The sequence below is a fragment of the Colletotrichum higginsianum genome, chromosome 2 (genome assembly GCF_001672515.1).
Source record: "Colletotrichum higginsianum IMI 349063 chromosome 2, whole genome shotgun sequence".
NCBI classification, from domain to species: domain Eukaryota; kingdom Fungi; phylum Ascomycota; class Sordariomycetes; order Glomerellales; family Glomerellaceae; genus Colletotrichum; species Colletotrichum higginsianum.
This window is the reverse complement of record NC_030955.1, coordinates 3748704-3771722: the sequence shown is the minus strand read 5'-3', so window position 1 is coordinate 3771722 and position 23019 is coordinate 3748704. Positions and strand designations below refer to the sequence as shown.

Sequence of the window (23019 nt, the reverse complement as noted above, 5' to 3'; positions counted from 1 at the left end):
CATCTGCAATTGGAATGTCTGCCCGGAACTAAGCCGACGAGCTCGACCGTGACGAGAGTGACGAGATGCTTTGCGAATCCTCATAAGCTGCATATATTCGTCATGATGGATCAGGAACTCTTGAGGCAGATGCGAATCGACTTCAGCCTTCGTCCTAGTGAGGCAGCCTCTCATCGACCCTGCCCGGCTCTGTATCTGCGTGATGACCCCTTGTACATAGAGACATGCGTACGCGGGCGAAAAGAGATGTGTTCTTCCCTTGTATCTCATCTTCACTTCGCGGCCTCCGCATAGCCTTACGCCCTCCCACCTCTCTGGCCACCACGCCCGCCACGCCCACCACGCCCACCACCCCTCCCCTTGCCCGGCGGCGCTCTCATCCTCAACCCCTCGGGCAGCTCGCCGACCTTCTCCCCGTCCCTCCAAAGCACGCCCACGCCCGCCGCCTCGTCCCTCGCCCGCACCTCGCGGAACAACCTCGTGGGCACCCTCCCCTCGGCGTCCCCCTCCGTCAGCACGACGCCGTTCTCGCTGACCCACCACCGCATCTCTTCCTCCTCTCTCAGCGCCCTCTCGACGTCGACGTACACCAGCACTTCGGCATCCCTCCTCATGCCGCTCACGACGCCCCTCTCATCCCCCGGCAGGCCCGTCGCGAAGTGCACATGGTTCCGCCCCATTCTACTCAGTCCCCCCGACTCCTCGATAGCCCGCCAGAAGGCAAAGTACGTGCCGTGCACCACGATCTCGGGCACGTTGCCGGCCTCGAGCGTGACGGGCGTCAGCAACGCCGCCGAGTCGAGCTTGATGCTGTGGCCCTGGTTCGCGCGGATCAGCCAGTGCGAGGGCTCCGTCGAGTTCTCGTCCAGCGACGGGTTCGTCGCCTCGTTGGCTTTGAGGGCGAAGCGCTGCTTGTCCGACGTGCTGACAGCGGCTTGAATGTCGGAGAAGGTCACCTGCAGCGAGCGGATCGGGCCGTAGGCGAGCTATGGCGGTGGTTAGCATTTGTGACCATCACTTCATGAAGCATGGAAACATTCAGGTCCCCGGCAAGCAGCGGGACCCCTCGATTCGGGTATACAGGTCGCCCATCCAGGGACGAGCGTCATCCCACAGTCGAAGAGAGACGCAAACTCACCACTTTGTCCAACGGCGCATACCCGCCGTCATCAAGCTTCAACCCGGCATTCTCGGCCTGGTGTCTCAGAAGCTTTGAAAGTGCCTTGGAAACCAACACCTCCCGCGGCTGTCCCCCGCCACCAGCCCCCCTCCCGCCTCTGCGTCCACCTCCTCCTCCGCGCCTCTGCGTCTTGTCATCGACAGCAGCAGCCGCTGTCTCCACGTGCTGGTCTGCCATTCTGTTTTGCTCCACGACGGACGGAGATGCCTGAAACTGTGAAAGCCTTGAAAACGGTCCCAGTTGCCACGTCGACCGGGGTGACGCTGATGAGAGATGGCGGTTGTGCGTCGTCTGGTGCGCTGGGCCTTGCACTGCAATCGGCCGTGGTATAGCCGCGTAGTCCACTAAAACAGCCTGCCACGGCGGTCTTTTCACGTGAACGAGGCTAGGAAATCTGAATCTTTTGAAAAAGTAAACAGTGCTACTTGTCATGTAGTGGAGATATCCGTGTATGTGTGTGTATGTGTGCGTTTGTGTATATGGGTGTTTTTGAGAGAGTAAGAGAGGTCGTGTGAAGTCAGAGTTAGACTGGGTTCAGGCCCGCTGAAAATTGAAATCTCAGTGGTCAGTGAACACCACCGCAGCCGCCCCAACCCTCTCAGATGTCAGACCTCACTCGCCGGTGAGTCAACCCCGTCAACCTCAGAAATCAAACAAGCGCGCGCACAGGTTGGACCCGAACCCCTCCCTCTTCTTAGTTGGCTCAAACTTGCAGAGCCTTGGATCTTAGCGAATCGCTTCGCAATCATGGGATGCAAAAGAGGCCGATTACCATGGCAAAAACGTCAATCGTTGCGTCCGACCCCAACGCATCTCAACTTCGCCTTACGTTCATGAGCCCAAAATCTTCTAGGCAGAGTAGCCAGACGGCCAGCTTCTCCTGCCCTGTTCACAGCATGGTCGGACTGAGAATGATTATTGACAAAATGTGTCAAGAGGCATCCTGGGCCTCTATCCTTAACCTTTTCATTGACTGTTCGATATACAGATGCTCTAGCCTTCCCAAGTGAAGGCGAGTCCAACAAATCAACCGGCCGTCCGTCATCGATTGTCATACAAGTACAGGGAAACCACTGCCGAACCCATGCGGTGGTAACATACGCCAAACAAACAATGACGCCGGCGTAAGAAAAGACATCTATGATACATTCATCCGTGTGATTGTGATTCGTTAAGACGTTATCGGTAACTGCCCGACTGGGCAGCCGTCGATGAATTCGTAATCGTGCTGTCGCGGTTGGGCCTGCTGCGGCTGATGCTGCTGGCCCGATTCAGCAGCGACGTGTGGCTGAGAGAGAAGTGTCGCGGCTGTGCTACAGCTTGTTGCGACCGCTCTTCGGTAGGTTTCTCGGCCGACGAGAATTGTTCGCGTTCCGGCGTTCTCTCGAGATACCGCCGTGATGCCATTGACGGCGTAGATGGCGCGACCAGACGAGATGCGAGGGACGACGCCCCGAACCGTCTGCGCGGGAGGGCAGAAGAAGCCGGCGAAGACACCTCGTTCGAGCCCGTCTGAGAGTGATATGTGTGGGAGACGGCACGAGCCGGTGTCGTGAGCTCTGTAGCGGCTCGCGAGGGGGCGCGGAACCGCGTTTCGTCGTCTTCTTCGCCAACGGTGCCCCGGCGTGATCGGAGCAGAGAGGTTTGGCGGCCACTCTCACGCGAGTCCTCCGGCTCCTCGGTACCTGCTCGCCGGGTTCTCAAGAGCATTGAAGACCTCCGGCCATCCTCGGGCTCCTCGGTAACGGCACGACGAGACCGGCCGATGAACAAAGACGACTTTCTGTGGGCCGTCTTGTTTCCATCTCCTGGCGTGCTTGGGATCGTCCCTGGAGGAAGGGCGAATCTAGGAGTAGGTAGCGCGCTGGAGTTGAGCATGGTGTTGCGCCTCTCCTCATACTTGGACAAGGCTCTGGGGCTCGTGACTGCATTGCTATTCGGTTTCGGGAGGGTCTGCTGCTCCGATGTAATACTAGGGCGACGCTGGGCAACGGCACCGGTGAACGTCTTGACGACCGTCGGGGTAGAGGGAGTCGCCGTTTCTTTAGGGGCAGGTACGTTGACTTGGACCGTCTTGTTGCCGGCCGCTTCCTCGCTCAGCGCCAACACCAGTTCCGTCAGGCTTCGGCAGATGCTATCGGCCTTGCGTCGCAATTGGCGATCCGTGAGGTTCGTGCCGATGCCGATGGTGCTCGCACCGCTCGAGATGGGTCCGGGTTGGCCGGCGGTCCCCATCATGTTGGCGAGTGCCAGAGCATCTGTGGCAGCCACCTCAAGTGCCCGGGCGACTTCGTCGCTGAGAAACGGTTTGGATTTGCTGACAGCGGAGAGCAGGATGGGCTGCTGAGTCTCGCGTTGCGAGGACGTGGTGCTGACAGCATCATGATGAGGATGGCTGTTGCCGCCAGAGGTTCGTTTCGGCGAGGTGGACATGGTGGTGTTGGTTGCGGTCGGCGGACGTTCGTCTGAGGCTCGAGACATCGCGGCGCCAGAGGTCGCGGGCAGCTTGCCCGTCAGTTCCAATCGATGGATTCGCGACTTGAGATCGTCCAGCTCGTCCCACACGGTCGATGGTGCGTTCGTCGAGGCCGTTGCTGTCGATTCAGTGCCCTCGACCGCGTGACTAGGATCCTGTTGCGCTTCAGTGTGTGGCGATTCCGTCGACTTGGGAACCAATGGTGAAGAGTTGTAAGTGCGTGTCTGGCCGTATTGGAGATTCGATTGCCTATACGCCGAGTTGCGGGCCGAGTAGCCGGAGTTGCTGTCGGTCAACGAAGGCCGTCTCCGTGCGTAGGGTGAGTTCTCGCCCATGGGGTCTTGGAAGGTAAAAGACCGAGGCGTGTTGACAATCGAGCGGCTGGCAGAGTGGTTGGTGGGCTGGAAGGTTTTCGCGCGTCCAAGATCCTCGGCGGGATGAACAGACGAGGGGCGGTCTCGGGTCAGGGGTGATCGATACGCCAAAGCGCGTGCCATTGGGTCAGTGGCACTGTCGTCCTCGGATTGACGTACGCGTTTTTTCGACGTCTCCTGCTGGTCGGAGAGTCGACGACTGATCTGGGGCGGGGAGACGGGATGATGATAAGACAAGGGGACGGCGGCGGAGAGGGGTCGGCGATGGGAAGATCTTGCGATGCGGGTCTGTTGGTCATCCTCGGTCAGCTCGCGGTCGTCCATGGCGAAACTCTTCGCGCATGTGTCCGGGACGCCAGGGTGGGCGTCTCGGGAACGTGGGAAATGATGCTGCGCCAAAAAGGCGCTGAATCATTGGGGAGGGGTTGGGTGCAAAGGACAAGAAGAGCGGGATGAACAGCTAAAAATACGGCAAGACGGCTTGATATCATGGCGGGCAGACGTCGGCCATTCATTTAGGTAGGGCACGGCCGTTTGCATCGCGCTAGCAGTATGCCCGAAACAACGAGGCAAAATCGTGAAAAGAGGCTAGACTTACTATGGCACTCGGTTGCTCCGCTGGCGCAACATCTCCAGAGCCACGACGTGTTGGCTCCTGTCTCGCGATCTTCATAAAGACGTCACCGGTGGTGTCGTCGGCGTCGGTCGACAGCGGTTGTGTCATTTGCGAGTAATCGTCGTCGCGTCTGCCCTCGAGTGCACGCAGGGTGCGGTCGCGTTGATTGGAGTCGGCGAGGTCGTCACCAAAATCGAAGGAGCGCATGGTAGAGGTGCTGCTGTCGAGTCCCAGACTTCGACGAGACCCGGATGATCGAAAAGAGCGGATAGGGGCCACGCGCACCGAGGCGGTCGGAGTGGTGGTGGTGGCGGCGGCGGCGGCGGCGGCAGTAGCTTTGAAAGAAACGGGGGGTCGCGACGCTACTGATCTTCGTCTCTCATCTGTCGGACTCGAATTTTGTAAGGTTTTGGGTAACAACAGCTCACGCTGGCCCTGGGCCCAGTCCTTCGTGGTCCTGTCGGCCGGGGACGGAAGCGCGTCGTCGGTTGTGTCGGAGGGATGCGCGGCACCAGTCTCTGCTACAGGCGGCGGTGGTGACTCGGGGTCGGTCGCATTTGACTCGCGAGATCGAGATGTAGCGGCTCGTCGACTTTGTAGCCTGGCAGGAAGGGCAGTCGTCTTGGGATCTGCGACGTCGCGGCGGGGTGGTAACGACTGCACGATGACGGGGGAATCGGGATAAGAGGCGGGCCGCCTCGGTGAGACGGATGTGACTGCAGGGATGGGCTGCTGCGCGACGGACTGGTAGGTCGACGCTCTGGATCGCGGACTGAGCTTAGGAGGAGACTCGGGCAACTCGTGGATGGGGCTCGAGATCCGGGGCGAGAGCTGAGAGAGTTGGCGGTGGGAAGGGTGGCGGCCGTGGCTCAGTCCAAGTGAAGTCGGCCGAGTGTCTTGTGGAGAGTAAATGTTATTGTCGGATTGGTCGGCGAATTTGTGTTGCGGTCGCTGATGGTCGTGCAAGTCTGACGTTGTTGTTGGCAGGGTGGTGGGAAAAGCGGAGTCAGTGGCGGTGGTAATGCCAATGCCAATGCCAATGGCCGTATCAGTGTCAGTGTCAGTGTCGGCGACGGTGTCAGTAGGGCGGTTTTGGCTGGAAGGCGCTTGAGATTTAGGCGAGACAGGCGAGGGTGGCGGCGGGATGTGGTGCAGCAATGAGGGGAGCACTAGACGTGGGTGGTGCTGGTGCTGCTTGTGTAAGTCGGCGAACCGAAAGGCAGGAAGTTTGGACGAGTTGTGGCTCAGGCGATGGGCGTGGTAGGGTGAAGAAGGCGAGTTTGCCGAAGATGTCGCAGACCCTGAGGGAGTATGGAATGCGACAGCGCTCTGCGAAGAGGAGAAGGAAAAGGAGGATGAAGGGGACGCGTCGTCTGTTGTGGACGCGGATGCGGATACCGAAGCAGAAGAAGACAATGTGGGATTCAGAGTCGGGGCATGGCCCGCAGCGTCGAAACCACTTCCTGGTGCTGGTGCCGGTGCTGGTACAGCCGGTGCTGTTGTTGCTGCTGTGGCCGTGGCCATGGTCGCGTCGGGGGGTCGTCTCCTCTATCGGTGGTGCGTGCTGGGCTGGGCTGGGCTCACTCTGTGTCTCTTCGGTCAGGATTTCCAGGTTGGGGGGATCCGCTTTCTCCTTCGCTTCACTCGCTGCGCCTGCGTGCCCGGCCAGGGTTTGTCCGTTTTCCCCAATCAATCAATCCCCTTTTTCCTTTTTTCTTCTTCGTCGCTTCTTTTATCCGTCTGGTTTCCCGACCCTGCGCCAAGGGGGGGAGGAAACCCTTTTCGCTATTTGTCTCTGACTGACCCTAGTCAGTCTAGGTTCGAGGGCCTGTTCCTCTGGGAATCCACTCGGTCCCAAAAAGTCGAGTCTTTAGGAGCGCTATGCGCGGTGCGTGGTGTGTGGTTTGTGCGCCTACAATCAGTCGTCGGTTGATGCTCCGCGTGTCGTTATTTCCTTTTTTTTTTCGTCCCCAAAACTCAGTTGCTTTTTTTTCCTTTCTTTTTTTGTGGTCCTGCGATGCAGATATTGTAGCTCGGGAATGTTCGTTTGCTTGTCTTCCAGATGCTCGCTTGGCATCCAGTTTCTCGATCCCGCAACGTCCTTCTCGGCTGTATTTGCTTTTTTCGACCTCGTCCCCTCTTTCCGTGGGGATGGGGTCGTTGCTCTCGTTAATTAAGAATTAGAATTTTCTGTGACACGGGTCGTCCGTTGCTAAGGTCCATCAGGTGAATCTTCGCGAGATGTGTATGTGTTGGTGTATGCACGTCGGCGTTCGGCGGAAGCGGCTTCGCTGGTCGTCGGGTGATTGGCGGTAACGTGTGCGTATTAGTGACACGAAAGTGCCGGTTCGGGATATTCGTCGGGTAGGGAGCGAATGTGTAGTAGAGGGTGTCGTCGGACTTTATCGAATCGAAGGATATCCAAGGAGCGGAGATGGACGCCGGCGTTCTCGGTGCGATGGGACAAGCCAGTTGTAGTAGTATAGAAGGAGGGGAATAGAGAGAGATAGAGAAATAGAGAGGGAGGGATGGGATAAAGAGCGGGCGAACGTGGCGGGAGAGGTGGAGGGAGAGATTGGCAGCGAGAGCTCGGGGAATTAGTATGAAGAAACGGGACGAAGGAGCGTCGTGAACAGGTGCAAATGCGGGAGGAGGGGAGGGGGGCGTGTGTGCAAGTGCAGGCAAGCAACGGCTTCCTTCCTGGTCTGGTGTGTGAGTGTGTGTGTGAGTGTGTGGTTTTGCTTCAAGGGGACAAGTCTGAGCCCAATGCAGTCGGTTGGATTTATCGACGAGTCGTTATTACGAATAAGTAGAGAAGGGAAGAAAGTCGCAGTCGTTTTGGGGCAAGTCGACTTGACCGGACGGGACTGGGGCCGGGCGGAAAGGAACAAGATGGGACGAACGCTATGAAAAAAGGCAAAAGGGTAAAGAGAGAGAGGCAAGAAAGGAAGCGATTCGGCTGGTTGTGGTTGAGGATCGTCGACTTGTCTTTCCTCTAGCATCTCGCCATTTTGTTCTCCTCTTTCTCCTACACATGTAAACTTCCTTCCTGTTTTTTTCTTCCCCCTTCGATGGGTACCGAGTACACTTTCCCAGTCCCTACTGGCTACCTACCTAGGAACGGCACCTACAGTATCCGTACCTCAGGTATCTTCCCTCGGTCACCGCACTTTCTTCTGCTCCAGTCGCTCCATCTCTGCTTGATATTGCCTTCCAGGTTGTCTGTCTATTGGGCGCCAGTGTCCATTTCCATCCATGGCCCATGCCCACCTGCGGAACATCGTGGCCAGATAGATATATCCGTACCTCCGCTAGGGGCACTCGCCGCATCTATCCCTGGTACCTATCCATACCTAGGTACGCCCTGTCGTCCTTCGTATACTTTGCACCTACGCCAGTAAAGCAAAGCAGCAAAGCACGTCTCGTGCCATCCATCGTCTGGCATGGGCAATGCTGCTTTTACCGCTCACTCGGAACTCTCTACTGAACCTCGTCTCGACCCTTTCGTATCTGCCACAACACTCACTTAGCACCGCACTCCTCCCCCCGTCACAATTCCCACCGCGCCTAAATTACCTGCTCATTGCCGACTAGAGTCCTGGCTGCTGCTGCTGCCCCATGTGGTTCGTTATGTGGTCCTCGCCTGACGACCCCGGCCACCAGGAGCTGCACACACATCAACACCCTCCACTTACGCACCACACGACCATCACACAACCACCGCAAAGCACCGTAAAAGACCACCCGGAAGTCGCCAGCGGATGCGCTCGTGGATACCCAAAGGCGGGCCGTTGTGCGCTCCCGCCACCTCTTCTGCAAACATGCTCCCCTCTGCACCTGGTCTCCGAGAGGGCCAAGCAGTCGGTGACCCAATCACCAGCTCACCGCTCTCGTTGTCGTTGTCGACTCGTCGATCGTATCCGCCCGCCATGACCTTTCTCGTCAAGCTCCTTAGGCACCCAGATAAACCCAACATTCGCAGTCATCCATCCATCTTCCCAGCATCTATTGAGCCAGTCAAACCTGCGCCGCGCTATCTGTACACTACGAAAACACTGGACAACCAGCTCTCTTCCCGTTCGTCCATCAAGCTTCAAGACCGACCTCGAGTCTCCGCTCTTCAAGAAACAAAAAGGCCAAGGCCGTTTTTGGTGGAGAAGCCGCAGGGTCGTCCAGCACCTTAATCTGGTCAAATGAGGCGCGCCGACAGGGATCCGCGGCTGTCGGGGCAATACGCCTTCAGCCTTCAGGGGTCAAATATGTCACTTGCAGCTCGGCGATTCGAGGTGGCTGGACGGCACCACTGCTAGCCTGAGTACGAATAGTTGGCCCAAGTCGGAACAGGGGATGGACTCCTGACCAATGCAAAGCCGGTCGCAATCCTCGTCTAAACCACCGCCGATAGTCGCCCTAGTGCTGCCGCGACTTCAGCTCCAAGCAAGCCAAAAAGGTCACGGGCGTTGCACTCGTGCCTCTCCCCATCACGCACAATCGCGACGACTGCATTGCTGTCCTTCACAGATGGAGAGTCGATCTTGCGGTATCGAAATGGCGGTTTTTCTTTGCATTTGGGCAAAACAAAAACTAGCACGGAATGGAGTGTGGCCCAGCAACTATCGGCAAACCGGTGTGTCCGTATGCCAGACAAACATTTGAACGAAAATAGGGGGCTGGGCTGGGTCCCCTATCTATCTCGCCGCAGACAAGGAGGAGTAAGAGGACAGTCCACACTCGCCGGCGCCAGGATGAATACAGCAGCCCTCGAGTAGCCCATGACATGGCGTCGAGTCGACTCAGGGAACGCGAGAAATGACAAAATCAAGCCCGTTGATGAAGGCCGGCACAAGGTGCCCGCAAACTCCGCCTCCCCACCCTTCACATCTGCCGCCGTTCGGTCTGTCGGACTCGTGGGGGGGCGCGATCATCACAATAGCAGACAGCGCGGGCCCAACTGAGACTGGTTTGGGTGACAGCTGTCTGCCAAAACTGTCTGTGTCAGTTTGCGCTCAGTTCCCCTCATTCAATCTCTGTCACTGATGGACGAATCGGCACCAATGTAACACCGGACGAGGCTCGAGCCCTTCTCAGAATCCGCCTAGACGACGGCGCCAACCCGTCGTCATTCTGCAGCTTTCCCAGCCCTTGAGATCCGAGACCTGCTATGGAGTACTGTACAGAGTACGCCACTCTTTCGCACTCCAGAATGGGGCCAATATGGCACCAGGGACTACGAACCCCAGGATATGCAGTCACAAGGGGCTGCAGGTCATCGCCAGCAACGAGTGAAACACCGCCACCGTGATAACGTGCAACACCTCACAGCCAGATCTCCCTGCATCTGCCATCACTTCCAGTCTTTGATCGGCCAATGGCAGCCATCGCTTCTGTTGGTGAGATGTAAAACTTACGGTCGGATTCTATGAGGGCTTAGACAGTAACGCAACGTTCATGGCCATGGACACAACCACATCAAACAGCACTCGCAATGCCAACCCTCGCAAGTGCGACTCTCGACCGACGTCTGCTCGGACCTGGCCATGAGCGATGAAGTCGCCCCCGTGTCTTTCGGGGCAAGGAAAAGCAATCACTGCCTCCTCCTTGCTGGGAACTTGGTCTCTGTATGTAACAACCAGGTATCATTCAGAAGCACATCCGACAAAAAAAAACACACTCCAATATGGCCCTTTGCCCCTTTCCTGTGCTTGAAAAAGCTGACCCATCATATCAGCGGCCAGCCTGCCCGCGCACAGATGGTCCAATCCCAAACAACAACAAACGTCGCCAACCATCTCGGCTTGGAACACTCGGCAACTTTCTCTCAATAGTTGTCGGCCACAGGAGCGACGGAGGAATCCACTGTGGATTCCAGTTCGGGTCTCTTGAGAACAATAGGACATTACAGAGTATTCCTCACCACAAGCAGGGATGCCCGCAGCTGCACGGGCGTGGGGTTTTGACGGTTGCGCGTCAACAAAATGAATTGAGGAGTATGTACGGACACGGCAGGCCTCTTCTTCCTCCCACTTTTACGAACAAATGGAGGCGTGCTCCGGTCCAAGTTAGGGCTTTCGGGAGGCCGGGCCTTCGGCCGGCACTCCGTCCGGCGAACGTCCAAAGAAGAGGACTCCATTCCCAGGTGTAGTCACTACCGTTCTCCCAAGTCCCAGTATCTTGCCGCTATTTGCGAATATTCAACTGTAATCACGAGCAAATTCTTGATCCTATCATTTCCAGATCTCCTATCTGTTCGCTTGGCCTTTATGGGCCCCCAACTAACGGGCTGCGTCATCGGCGAAAAAACACCCTTTTTTTTCACGAACTTAGCCAGCAGTTACTGTTTGCTGTAACACTCTGATCTCCTATCTGTTCTTTGTTCTTGTCTCTAACACTACTCGGTTCCTGTCTCTAATCTCATCTCTAATCGTATCCTTGACCCCTACTAGCTCTTCATTGCAAGCTCTTTCCTACGCAAATTTGAGAAACCCATAAACATAGGAAGTGGCGGCAGAACCTCGAGGGTTAGGGGAAGAAAGGGCGGATACGCTTATTCATAAGTCAGCAAACTATCTACTGGGGCAAGCGCCATGGTCCGAGGCGGGGCGTTCCTATTACGATCTCGAGTCAAACAAAACATTTCCGGTATCCATGCCATGCCTGCCACCATGGGCCTCGAGTCGTGCCTATGGGTCGGATCGTTTGGGTGAGCCAACAGGAAGGAAATTGTAGGCATGCAATAAATACAAAAGTCGAGCCCAATGAAAGTGGCAACACTTTACGCGAGCCATCCTCCAGAGTCACAGCCGAGATGCCTTGAAGTTTTACCTAGCCCAACTACATACCTTTCTGGTCGAGTCTGAATATTGGCAGCCGCAAAATTGGTTGTTGGGAGGGTCAGGTATTGGTATGCTCTTCCAGATAGACACCAGGACCTCGTACTACGTTCAGTGTTGAGACTAGGACCATTTCTTGCCTTGTTTTTGTACCATCGTACGTCCTTAACCGGGCAAAGTGCAGACTACGGCTCACGGTTCGGATCATATTCCCTGTCCCAGTCGCGCGATACCCGGATCTTACCCTGACGTTCGCATTGATACGCATCGGTCAATGGGGGCCGGATAAGATGTCCAACCTGGGAAATTGGCGCACTCCTTCTCCGGAGCGATCCGGTGCATCGTCCGAAGCACCTGGATCGGTTCCGGGACCCCTCATTTGGGTATCGGACGAAGCTGGGTCTGGGGAGGGCAGGAAGGGACGCGTGCAAGTCGCGACGGGTCCAGTGCTTGGCAGTTATAGGACATCACCATATCGAGGTCTGCCACCGCCGCCGCTGCCGTCCGGAGATGTCTGCGTCTCTCTTCTTAGCTTCTCTTCCGTTGCTGGTGGTGTGGTCCGGCCTGCGACGCCGAACGGCCCGACGACAGTTCGGCGGACGCCGTGTTCTACGTTCCTAGCCAATGGAGTGGGGGTCCGCACGCATCCTGCACGACTACTAAACGTCGCGCCCTCCTTGATCGGCTCCTTGAGACCGCAACAGCTGCTATTCACACCAGACAGTCTTTGAAGGTTGATTCAAATTCGAGCAATCGAGGATTTCCGCAAAGGCCGATGGATTTGCAAAGCACAGCGCCCAGCGACCACTAGTGGTAGGGGCGGGCGGCTGTAGCTGTAGTAGTAGTAAGGCGAATCACTGAAGCCATGTTCCTATTGGCTAGGAAAGTGAGAACACGGACCCGGGGGCCTGGGATGGCCATTTCACGCGGCCCGGCGAGCAACAAAAACAAAAAAAAAAGAACCCCTTCACAAGATGCAGGATGAGGTCTAACTAAGTATCAACTATGTCAGCAAAAACAGTCAAAAGTTAATCTTTCCTGCTAAGCTTTGCTTCCGAAACCGAGAATCGAACTCGGGGCTATGCCTAACCTCTCACTGAGATGAGAGGGCATCATGTTGGCCACTACACCATATCGGATTTGTTGTTGTGGATATCTCCTTACAAGGTCTTATATATGGTGGAGTGTGACAGGTCCGGCTTTGCAAGATGGCAGCGGGGGCCGCCATGGAGTCGGGACATCATGTTTTCAAACTCGGAACAAACAGTCCCATTGGACGGCAAATGGGCATCTGATCAAGCTACCGAGGCTGCCGTTTAGAGTCGGTAGAGAAAAGGAAGAAAGCGAAAGCGAAGTGGCCCCTCCTCTCTCCTAATCTCCATTGCGCAGGGTTCTCTTCAACTAAATGGAAGCTAAAGCTTCTTGTCTCTTCTTACATACCGTTGTTGATTGTCAGCAGCAGAAAGGGCGTCTTTGCTCTTATTCTGGTCTGTGGTATCCCGGTGCTATTCACCGATCCTATTCATTAATGACTGATCCTAACTTTTCTAATCCGGTTCTGTCCTTTCTAGCCAATCCCGTCTTTAGCCCTATCTTAATTCACAGTAGTAACTCTGTGGGGGAAAAACCCCCCCATTTCAACCTTTTGCTTCAACTGGAATAGTAGCAGGATGCATGGAGGAGGTTAGAGACCCCCAGTAAGATTCGCGTTTTGCCTTGATCATGGTCGAAACCGTGGTCCAGATCGCTGGTAAGAAAAGTTTACATTGCTCGCACAAGTTTAGCCTCGAGAGCCCAAGTGGATGGCCTAATGTGACACATGGGCGCGTGTCGTTGTATGAGTTTCGGGTAGGTGAGATGCTTCATCGGACACGGCGGGCTGTGGCCTCAATTCGGACTTCCGAGAGGTAGGTGGACATTGATAACACCTCCAAGGGGTACTATCGTGAACCCTCATGTGCCCCCTTTTTGCGCCATCATAGCTCATTGGCGTAGTCTTTCCCTACCAAGGCAAAAACACCACTGCCTGTGCCGCCGCGAGACTCCTACTTCACGGTCTGCTAGCCGGCCTTGGTACATCTGCAGCACGTTCCGACGATATAGCGGCGCTGAATTGTCGAACGAGCCTGCCTCTTCACAAACACCGTCGAGCTTAGATGAGGTGGTTTAGAGATGGCATACGGTGGCTACCATGTTAATAAGTGACCAATGCCCTTGCGGTCCTCTTGGAGCTCTTGAACTCGAGCTACTAGAGAGAGTTTTCTGACCCTGTGCGATGTTTCATCTTCCGGATTAAAGGGTTGTTGACTGGCTTTCAGTATCATCTTTGGAAGAGCCGCCCACAGTGGTCCGGAGAGAACGGCCGAGACGAGGGACGGAGATGGGCATCAAGAAGAGAATTCGCGACCCAGGTCATCTTTCTCCTTCCCTCGATGCTCGTTCTTACTGTCACCCCGCGGCGTTCGTCCCGTCATACCTCCTTGGGACGAATCTCTTGTAGCCCTTACGCCCGCTACAGCAGAGCCATATGGTGAGCCTTTCAGACAGATTGTTAGCTCTAGCGACTAACCGACCCGTGCCATCTACTATACTATTTGTAAGACTGAAGATGGCGCGGCCGCGCACTCGCAAGGGCGAGCCCGGGATGCTAGGAAACAAATAAAATCCTCGGTGAATAGAGGCCAAGGGAGAGCCGAGTATGAACGCCGCTTGCCGTCCATCAGTGTTGATTTCACAAGCGACAGTCTCATGCCTGATCCGGGAGCAAGGGGGAAGAGAATCATCAATCGTCACGTTCTCTCTCGGTCGAGAGTGTCCGATATCCGTGGCGAGTCCAAAGCGGGGCCGCCATCTAGACATCACGACGTATTACTCCCTCGCCGTAACAGCCAATGAGCCCGTTCACCCTGAGCTGCGTGCTCGTGAACACAGGGAAGCCGTTCGCCAGAACTAGCCGGACTTATCCCCCAGAGAGGTTGTAAGACTTGGGTCATCTGTACATTGGACGGCAGCAGCACGATAAGTTCCACGTGGACCCGAGGCCATCGAGACTCAATAATAACATCTTCATCCACAGCAAATATAAGAGGTGCCCAAAAGGAAAACCAGCTTATGCTCGAACTGCGCTCAATGGTATCGTAGAAGCAACCCATCGAGGACGTCGCCCGACTCGGCGCTCCATACATTAGATCGAGACACTTGCCGCCGGATCTTATCCAAGAGGCCCCCTCCCCACCAGGCAGGAAGAGAAACACGCTTTAACAATACACGCTGCTTCTTCGTAAAACAGACATCGTGAAAGGTGTCGGCGTGGGCCCTAGGCCGCGAGGGTCGGCGGTCCATACGCGCTCGTGTATAAACGTCAGGACCCTCGGAGAGCAACCCGGCCCAAAAACTCAACATTCGTCAGAGTCTCCTCCCACCAGTAAATGAGGCATCTTTTTGATGCCAATACAAGCTAATGGCCCACAGAAATTGTAGATACGCTTGTAAATATGTAGATGTATGCAAGACCACTCCGTCAGATATATCGCCTTTTCGACCGCCCTCGATTCATCCTCAACCAACCACCATCTCAAACCAGACGCACCGGTATCCCACCATATCCAGCCACGGACCGCCAACTGTCCATAACTGCCAGACAAACTTTGAACCCTGACCGTTTTGTTTTCCTTTATAACCCCGAACGCCCATTTGAGAAAGAAGTTTCGTCGATCACCCTCACCTAACCCTGCTCCGCCCGGCACATCCAAACGACAAAAAAAGAGCGGGGCCGCGACTCGGGCGGCCCGCCCTCGCGATCGGCGTCGGGGATCTTGGGGGACGCACGGCGCGCGCGCGCAGCCTCACCTCTACCTGTTGTTGTCTCCGCCGGCTGTTCATCATTCAACCGCGACCGTACTTTTTCTCTCGACGTCACTTGCTGTCTGTAGTCTGACCTCACCGTCCATGTTGAGACATTTCCGTCACTGGTACGGTCTGGCCTTCGGCACGAAATTCAGAAAATTACGGGTCTAAAACCTCCCATGCTCCGATCGGCGAGCCGACGGCGGAAACCACAACGATAAGCAGAAGTTTCCTGGCGAAGGCGTGCTGTCTATTTTACCACAACTTGGCACAGCCGGCCGTTGAAGTGGACGCGGGAGGGTCACTACAGATGCCCAGAGCAAACACGCCGCCCCCTCATCGAGGATCGCGGACAAGACTCTTCCGAATACGGTAGGCACATCGCGGGCGCGCGGGCGGGTCGGACTCCAAGGCCGCCTTTAGGACCTTGGGCGCAGACGTAGCACGTAACTTTCCATTAGCCATCGCCTGTAATGAATCGAACCCGACGAAAAAACCCCGAGGCCTTAGCAGGACCCCTGGCTTTAGACCAACGCCTTCCCCCAACACCTCGACGAGCAGTTTCCGGGTCCCGCTTCTAGACCAGCCAGAGGAAAGATTGGGTCGGATGACACTGCTCGACGGGACAGCCCTGGCTTCACGATTGCGTCGGGCACCAGTCGTGGCAGTCCAGACCATGGTATGGGCATACCGCGAGGGCTTCGCTCGCCGCTCGCTAGGGATGACCCCCTGTGAATGATTGTCGTGATCGGGTTACAGGTGTCAACCTTAATGTACAGCAGAAAGCGTGTGGGCAAAAGTTTACCGCTGATGCAGTAGCGTGTTCCCAAGACAGTGGTTTGGTGTGGTGGGAAGGTTCGAGGTGGGCGCGTCAAGACGGGCGGCGGCGGCGGCGGACACACGCACGCCGTCTGCGTCTCAAACGGAACGTGGTGAGAGATGGTGCCAGGACCGCCCAGCGGAGGGGGCGTTCGGGAAAAAAACTAGCTCACCAGTGTCTCTCTCGCTCACGCTCACTCCCGCCCGCTCGGGGTATCAGATAGTTTGGGGACGAATTTGCCCAGAACATAAGCCCAGGCAGCCGTCGTTCCGGCGATACAACAAACAAAGCATAGAGACGAAGTGGCAGTGCCCGCTATTGTTCTGCTGTGCATTATCACGTGCTTACTCACTTAGGCGACGGGGTCGTAGGCCAAGTGGGCGAGGGATACTGAAACGCCATGTCGCCAGTTTCGTGTCCGTGCCCGGGGGGTTATGGGACCACAGATGACAATCATACCAGGCGTCGCGCGCGTTTGATCCGCATCTTCAGGTTCTGGCGAAGAGGTCGGGTTTTTTCTTGGGATGGCAGACGTACGGGCTTGCCAAAGCTGAGACGAGAAGGACCCAAAAACCACATCGCATCTCGAGTGATTCTGAGGGATGCTGCGCGGGCTTTGGAAGCTACCGCTGGCGGCCTCAGGGTCGTTTGATGATATGGCCCGTGGGGGAACGAGGGGATTCTGGTTGTCAACCTGTGACGCGGCATATGTTCGAAACCGTTCAGGTGACGAGGCCCAACGTAATCCCCAACGGCCCAAATGCAAGATTTCCAGACTCAGGGAGAGCACGAGGGAGACACAAGGGACAGAGAGGCAGAGAGATCGGGTGAAGTGGGTTAGAGTCTGCTGCAAAGTTGCAAGGAGCCGCAGACAGAAAGTAGACAAGCTGGGATTGCTCAACAAGGCCTGGACCGCCTGTGCCACCAAATCTGGATAAGCAACCGGGTGCATGAAGCAGAGAGCGTCCGCCTCTCAGGGCTGAGCGGCTGCGTGCAGAGGACACGACGACCCACGGCGTCCCCCTCGATGGTCAGGCGAAGCTCCGAGGCTCAACGATGAGAGAGACAGGAGTGGGCGGCGGGCTGGTCAGTGCTTCGGCCGTCTTGCATTGCTGGGGCGACGGGCAGCAGATTGAGGAGCAATAAGCAGTTCCAGGCCAGGCGTCGTCCCAAAACGGTAGCAGGTTTGAGGCTCGGCTGCGCAGGGCCCCTTGGGCAAATTGGATACGGACCGGGATTGCGTCGTGGTTCCCAGATCCCCCACAAGACATGCATGGCAAGCGTTGGAAGCATCGTTGCAGACAAGGGAGAGTATAGGGAAGACGGCCGACGAGGTGGAGATGGCCGGTCCGAATCTCTCGAATGAGAGATCGAGATCGGGCGGGGATATCGTCAAGGACCACGATAGCGAGGCCCTGCTTCGCCGCGAGTGTGATCAGGTTCGCCCGATGGCCAGCGTATCCGCCCGTCCACTAGTACCGTCGGCGTGGATCTGCCCTTGAGAGGTTGCAAGTCATAACGGGTGGCTGGACTGCCATGCTGATATTACGGTTATGCGTGGGCAGCGCACACGCCAGCGCAGAGAGACGCGTGCTTGAGATCCGTTTTTCGTAGTGAAATGGAGGTTTATCTCGGGACCCGGAAGAGTCTCGCCCACAGGCCGAGTTGGCGGACGGCATGAAGGTGGGCGGGAACGGCGATGCGGACGTGGATGGATGATGTGCACCGTCTCCTTCGCGCACGGGTGGGAGGTGTCTGGGCATGTGCAATGCCGTGATTACACGAGCCCGACGGGCAGGACGAGAGAAAAGTTTCTGGTCGTCAAGTAGGATTTGGATGTGCATGTAGAATTTTCCTTCTGCCCTCATCTCCCCGAGTCCCGAACCCTGTTTGATGAGGCTCATCGTGCGGGAATCCCGGATTGGGGCTGCGGCTGACTTGTGTGTACGGATACATGTATAATGGTCGTGCTGCCGCTTGCGAGCGCGAAGATGAGGGTGGGGCAGTCAAAACAGCCCCGGATTCTGGGCAAAACGGTGACACAGACTGCGACAAGGGGGTGTTCAGGTTAACGATATTGGAGGGTTCCTGGGGCCCCGTTCCCTCTTCAGGTGAGGATTCGGTGCTCTGAAGTCACGGGCGAGGGGTGTCATGGTCCTTTGGACATGGAATTGGAGCCTGGGAGGGTAGGGTAAACGGGAAGTAGACGGTGACATGGTCGACCTGCAGTCTGGTGATTTGCCGGGAATTAGGCATCTGGAACAGGCGCGGACACTTTGCTTGAGTGACCAGAGAGAACGCGGGACGGCATGTTCCCTGTGCTGTGCGCGAATGGACGTGTTGAGCTGATTGATCAGACCTTGTCGTGCCTTCTCCGTTGGCGGCTGAATATCCGTCACAATCGAAGTCCGAAATGGGTGCAGTCGCCGATTCGGTCGTTGCTACCAATTTTCTCTCACCCTGCCAATTTTCCTTTCTTCTTTTCCGGACTCGTTGTGTGGGGTCATCCCCGGCCGTTCAGGGGGTCCCGCCGTTTCAGATTCGCCAAGATGTCGAGGAAAATAACATGGCTTCAAATTTCGACCAAAGGGCAGGCAGGGGGCCCCGACGCTCCCAATCTCCCGTGGCAGCCAGCGACGAGATGGAAAAGCTGTTAGGGTGGGGTGAGGGGAGGGAGGCGGCGACGATGAGGATGACAAAGACGTTTGCGCTGAATGATCTGCTGCTGCCCGCGTTCCTTCAGCGGGAAACAACTAAACAAGAGGCGGCTGGCGGATCGCACTAGTCTCGCCATCTCATTTTGTCGCACCTTCGGAATTCTCCGCTAGATTGTTTGACGGAGTGGTTTTTATGGCCCAGATCTTGAATCGCGAAATTGCGATGGGCTGGTTGGTTGGTGCGCAGAGTCTCTGTCTACCTAGGAACGAACGAAATCCAGTTTGACACCGAGGGAACCTAGAGGGAAGCGACGGGGGATGGGTTGTTCCGACAAAACAGAAAGGATTGGGGGCAGGACTTGCCTTTGTTCGATGTTGTGCTGCCCCTTGCCGGGCACACCGCCAGCCACCACAGCAGCACGCCCGTCCGTCGAAAGAAACAAACCTGGGTGTCCATCCGTACATGCCATGATGGAACAAAGGAGGCTCTGCCGGGCCTTGCCAACCAAAAGAAAGGGCCAGAAGGGGGGGGGGAGCCGTTGGTCTGTCTGAATATGCTTTGTACACTACCTTACTTGGGCATCCGAGCGCCCTCTTCTCTCCTCCTTCCTCCCCTCCACCGTCCGTCCACCCATCCCATACGCCCAACACGTCAATGTCAACGTCAACGTCAACGTCGTCTCGTTCTGATCGGCAATGATGCAAATGATGACGATGGCGTTCCTACCTCCCGGGAGTGGGGAGAGCGAGGCAAGTAGCCATACTACAGTACATGGGACGAAGCGGGTGGATAATGCCATCTCTCGACGGGGAGATTGAACGAACGGCAAGGCCAATTAGAGTACATATACGAGCAGCAGATATTACCGCGGAGAGTGTTCCTAATTCTGGCTACGAGATAACAGAGACTGTTATGGCTGTCGCCCTGTCAGGTGAAGGTAACATCCATGGAGGGTAAACCCACGATGCAAGCTGTCCCATGCCTCGGCATGTCCCATACGAGGCTTTGCAGGGATTCGCCCAAGGTAAGAGTCGGAGGGATGTCTCTGCCTGTCAAAGAGGCTGCCCGCCGCGAATCAGTAACGAACGAAATAACAGCGCATCCATCATCCAGGCCGGCCCCGGCCTAGCCCCCAGGAACGGAACCTCTCAGGAATGTCGCCCTTTAGGTGTGGCTTTGTCGATCGTGTCTTTGCTCCAGCCTCCGGGGCATGCCATGAGGCCCCGTTCTTGTGTGGACAAAGTCATTCGTGTAGCTGCGTTGGCATCCTGTATACCAATGCGGCGATACCAAATGGGAATTTGAATTTCCCTCGGAAATGAACCACCTGAGCTTACCTACCCGGACCGTAAGGTGAATCTCTCGTTGATAGTCCAACCCCAGGAAGATACCGCCGTCCGTGAGCGACTTGACAGCGCGGATCCCATCCCATCGCGGCAGGATGGAGACCAGAGTCGGAGTGTGCGAGACGGGGCCTTCCCATCCTCGGTCGGCCGACGAAGCCTGCGCCTACAATGACGGACAAGCCGGCCGTTGCCCGTTCGGTGGTTCAATGCCAACATGAGCCTCAACTGCGGACCTCCACCCGTCGTCGCTGTTGTCGTCGACTCCTTGTTTGGGACAGATGGAGTCGCTGTGGTAGGTAGATGGAGAGGAGATCTAGACTAGATCGGGCCCCCCTGGGCCTTGGCTCCATTTTGGCCCTGTCGAATCGCTCAATTTGGCGAGTGTGGTCGATGTGTTCGATCTGTGCCACTGTTTCTGGCAAATGAAACTCGGTGGCATGGACGTCTCCCCCCGTTCCATCGCGACCTGGCACGCCGCAAATGGGGTGGGGGGATCACCAGCGGCATGACCGAGAAGCTGGTTTAAGTGTTCCGTAGAACATACCTCCTTCTTGAGATGGAGATGAATGGTGGCCGATCACGAATCACTAGTCGCAGCTTTTGCCCTGCGGGGGACGTCCAGGTGTCTGTGTTTGCTGTTCAGACTCCAGCTCCCAAGTCCAATGCGTTGAGTTGTATGGGTGGGGGGATGGCCAGTGTTGAATAAGGATGCGTTTGGCTTTTGGCGCTGAGCCGCGGAGAAGGGGAAGGTGGCGGTGGCGGCGGCGGCTTTCACGATGGTGGTTCAAACTGAAACCGGTGGTATGGTCAGCCGAGTTGATTGAGCGCGCCGCATCGGGACAGTGTACGATGTAAACCAGTGGCCAACGGGTAGGGAGAGGAGGGAGGGCTTTCGCATTGGAAACAACCACGTTCTCGACTCTGCCCAAAGGGTCTCGGTGTGCTGCAGCTGGAGTAGTGGCTGACTGGCTACTCGTTGATTTTGATGATGATAGTGTTCGTGGTGTTGATACACATTGTTTGATTCACAGACAAAAGAGATGGCAATCAAAGTTTGCGGCGTTGAACTTTGTGGGGTTTGGGGGAGTTTGGCATGTATGAGATGATGGAATGATCTGCAATCGACATTTAGAAGAGTGACACACGACGCTCCAACGAACCCACGAACCCGGCCGAGAGATGGGATTGTCGGTCGGACTTCCCCCAAAGACGTTCGTTCTGGAGGATCTTTCGGTCTTTGGCGTCAGGGAACATTTGTGGAACTGGAATGCTGGGCTTCCACCGGGTTCAGACCGCTAGGAAAAGAGGGCAACCAGCACCAGAGTCTCGGTATTTCGCTGCAAGGATGGAAGAGAACGAGAGAAAAAGAGAGAAGGGAAAAAAAAGCACAGGACGCCAGAAGGTCTCAACGCCGGCTGAGCACATCAGAGTCAGGCTGGTGGGACATTCGAAAACTAACTCTAGGACCAAGAGCAAGAGAGATAGATACAACTAAGACGGAAGGGAGGGGGGAGGGGGGGTGGTCGACCAGCAATGTGACCAAGGGTGTTTGGGCTCGACTGAGAAGCAAATCCGTTGCAGACTTGTACAGAGGTAGGAAGATGTGTAAGCTGACAATCGCGGAGAGAGAACCGCATGCCATGTTGGTTTTCATTCACCAGGGGATTTTTCTATTCTATTCTCCCTGTCCCGTATTAGTTTTACCACAGACACAGCCGACCTGGGAACATGTCCGAGTGCTCTGTGTGCTACTTGTTGGCTGCGACAGAGGGGCAGACGTACATACTTAGGGTGACCCCTGGCAGCAGCAGACCCATTCCGTCCTGAAAGATGCAGCAGCGCGTCGTGCAGTGGCGAGAAGGGACGGAGGGTGCCATAGTGGAAATGATGGGTTATATCTGCAGCAGTAGTGCCGGACGGTCTCTCCCCAAGTTCCCAACCCCTCTCTATCTACCTATCTTACCTATCTGTAAGAAGTCAATGATCAACCATCGCCATTGTGTGGTGTGCCTCTCTGTAACCGCCGGCCGGAAACGACCAGACAGACTCGACGGACCGGAAGGCAAGAGAGTATTACATGAAATGAACTGGTTCTGTACGCGGCCAAGCCAAAACCAGCTCTCCCCGTGCCCCCATTGGTCCAGTTTTGGCGCCGACGGGCGAACGATGCAAGGTATATGCACCACGCATAGACGTGCATAGGTACATGGCTACATGTTTGGGTGGGTACGGATACTTAGGTACCTGCCTTTAATGCAGACAACGACGGGGGTACAGAGTGGGACCGCAGACTTTTGCTATTAATAGCCCCCGGCCATGTTTCGCAAAACACCTGCGCTCCAGTCACGATGCGAGCCCACACACTCACTCCCTTCCCCTCAGGGATCACTCGCACCAAACTTGGTCAGGGGATGAGTGAAGGAAGAAGGAAGGGGGAGAGAGAGAGAGAGAGAGAGAGAGGGGAAAAAAAAAGGATGTGATCTCCACTCTTTCGGTGTCTAGGTCTCTTGTTCACAGCGAGACCTTTTGCTCCACTTGCGCTGGTGGCCCTCGACCAACCCTCGCGAGCATAGCACCGCCGCTGAAAAGGACGGATGTCCAGTCAGCTTCGTCCATTTGCCATCTCGCCGCGGCAGCGATGATAAACGGCGGCAACAATGTCTGCCACTCACGCAGTCCAGGCTCTTCTGTCGCTCATGTGCTGTTCATCTCTGCATGTTGTTGCAGGGCGCGGCGGAAGGGGATAAGATACTAGTAGATGCTCGGTCCGGGCACACGAGATTCATCATACATGAATGTGATAGGTACCTGGTTCGACAGTCCGTCAGACGGACGGATGATACGGGAGAGCGGGCAGTAAACCCCCCCCCCTC

The 23019-nt window shown here is 56.2% G+C and overlaps 3 protein-coding genes across 3 annotated transcripts; 1 reads left to right on the top strand and 2 right to left on the bottom strand.

The window, feature by feature from the left end:
* Window positions 1-296: 296 nt before the first annotated feature.
* CH63R_02834 (Tpt1/KptA family RNA 2'-phosphotransferase) lies at window positions 297-1612 on the bottom strand (the record flags this gene model as incomplete). Its single annotated transcript, XM_018297809.1, has 2 exons — window positions 297-986; window positions 1139-1612. 2 exons carry the CDS (start codon window positions 1610-1612, stop codon window positions 297-299), a joined length of 1164 nt encoding a protein of 387 aa, XP_018162625.1.
* A 747-nt stretch (window positions 1613-2359) lies between these two features.
* On the bottom strand, window positions 2360-6170 carry CH63R_02833 (Lpxtg-motif cell wall anchor domain-containing protein; the record flags this gene model as incomplete). Its single annotated transcript, XM_018297808.1, has 2 exons — window positions 2360-4420; window positions 4629-6170. The coding sequence occupies 2 exons, from the start codon at window positions 6168-6170 to the stop codon at window positions 2360-2362; spliced, it is 3603 nt and encodes a 1200-aa protein (XP_018162624.1).
* Window positions 6171-8467: 2297 nt separating this feature from the next.
* Window positions 8468-8830, top strand: CH63R_02832 (uncharacterized protein; the record flags this gene model as incomplete). The annotated part of the gene is made up of 1 exon (XM_018297807.1): window positions 8468-8830. The coding sequence occupies one exon, from the start codon at window positions 8468-8470 to the stop codon at window positions 8828-8830; it is 363 nt and encodes a 120-aa protein (XP_018162623.1).
* Between the last annotated feature and the right edge of the window lie 14189 nt (window positions 8831-23019).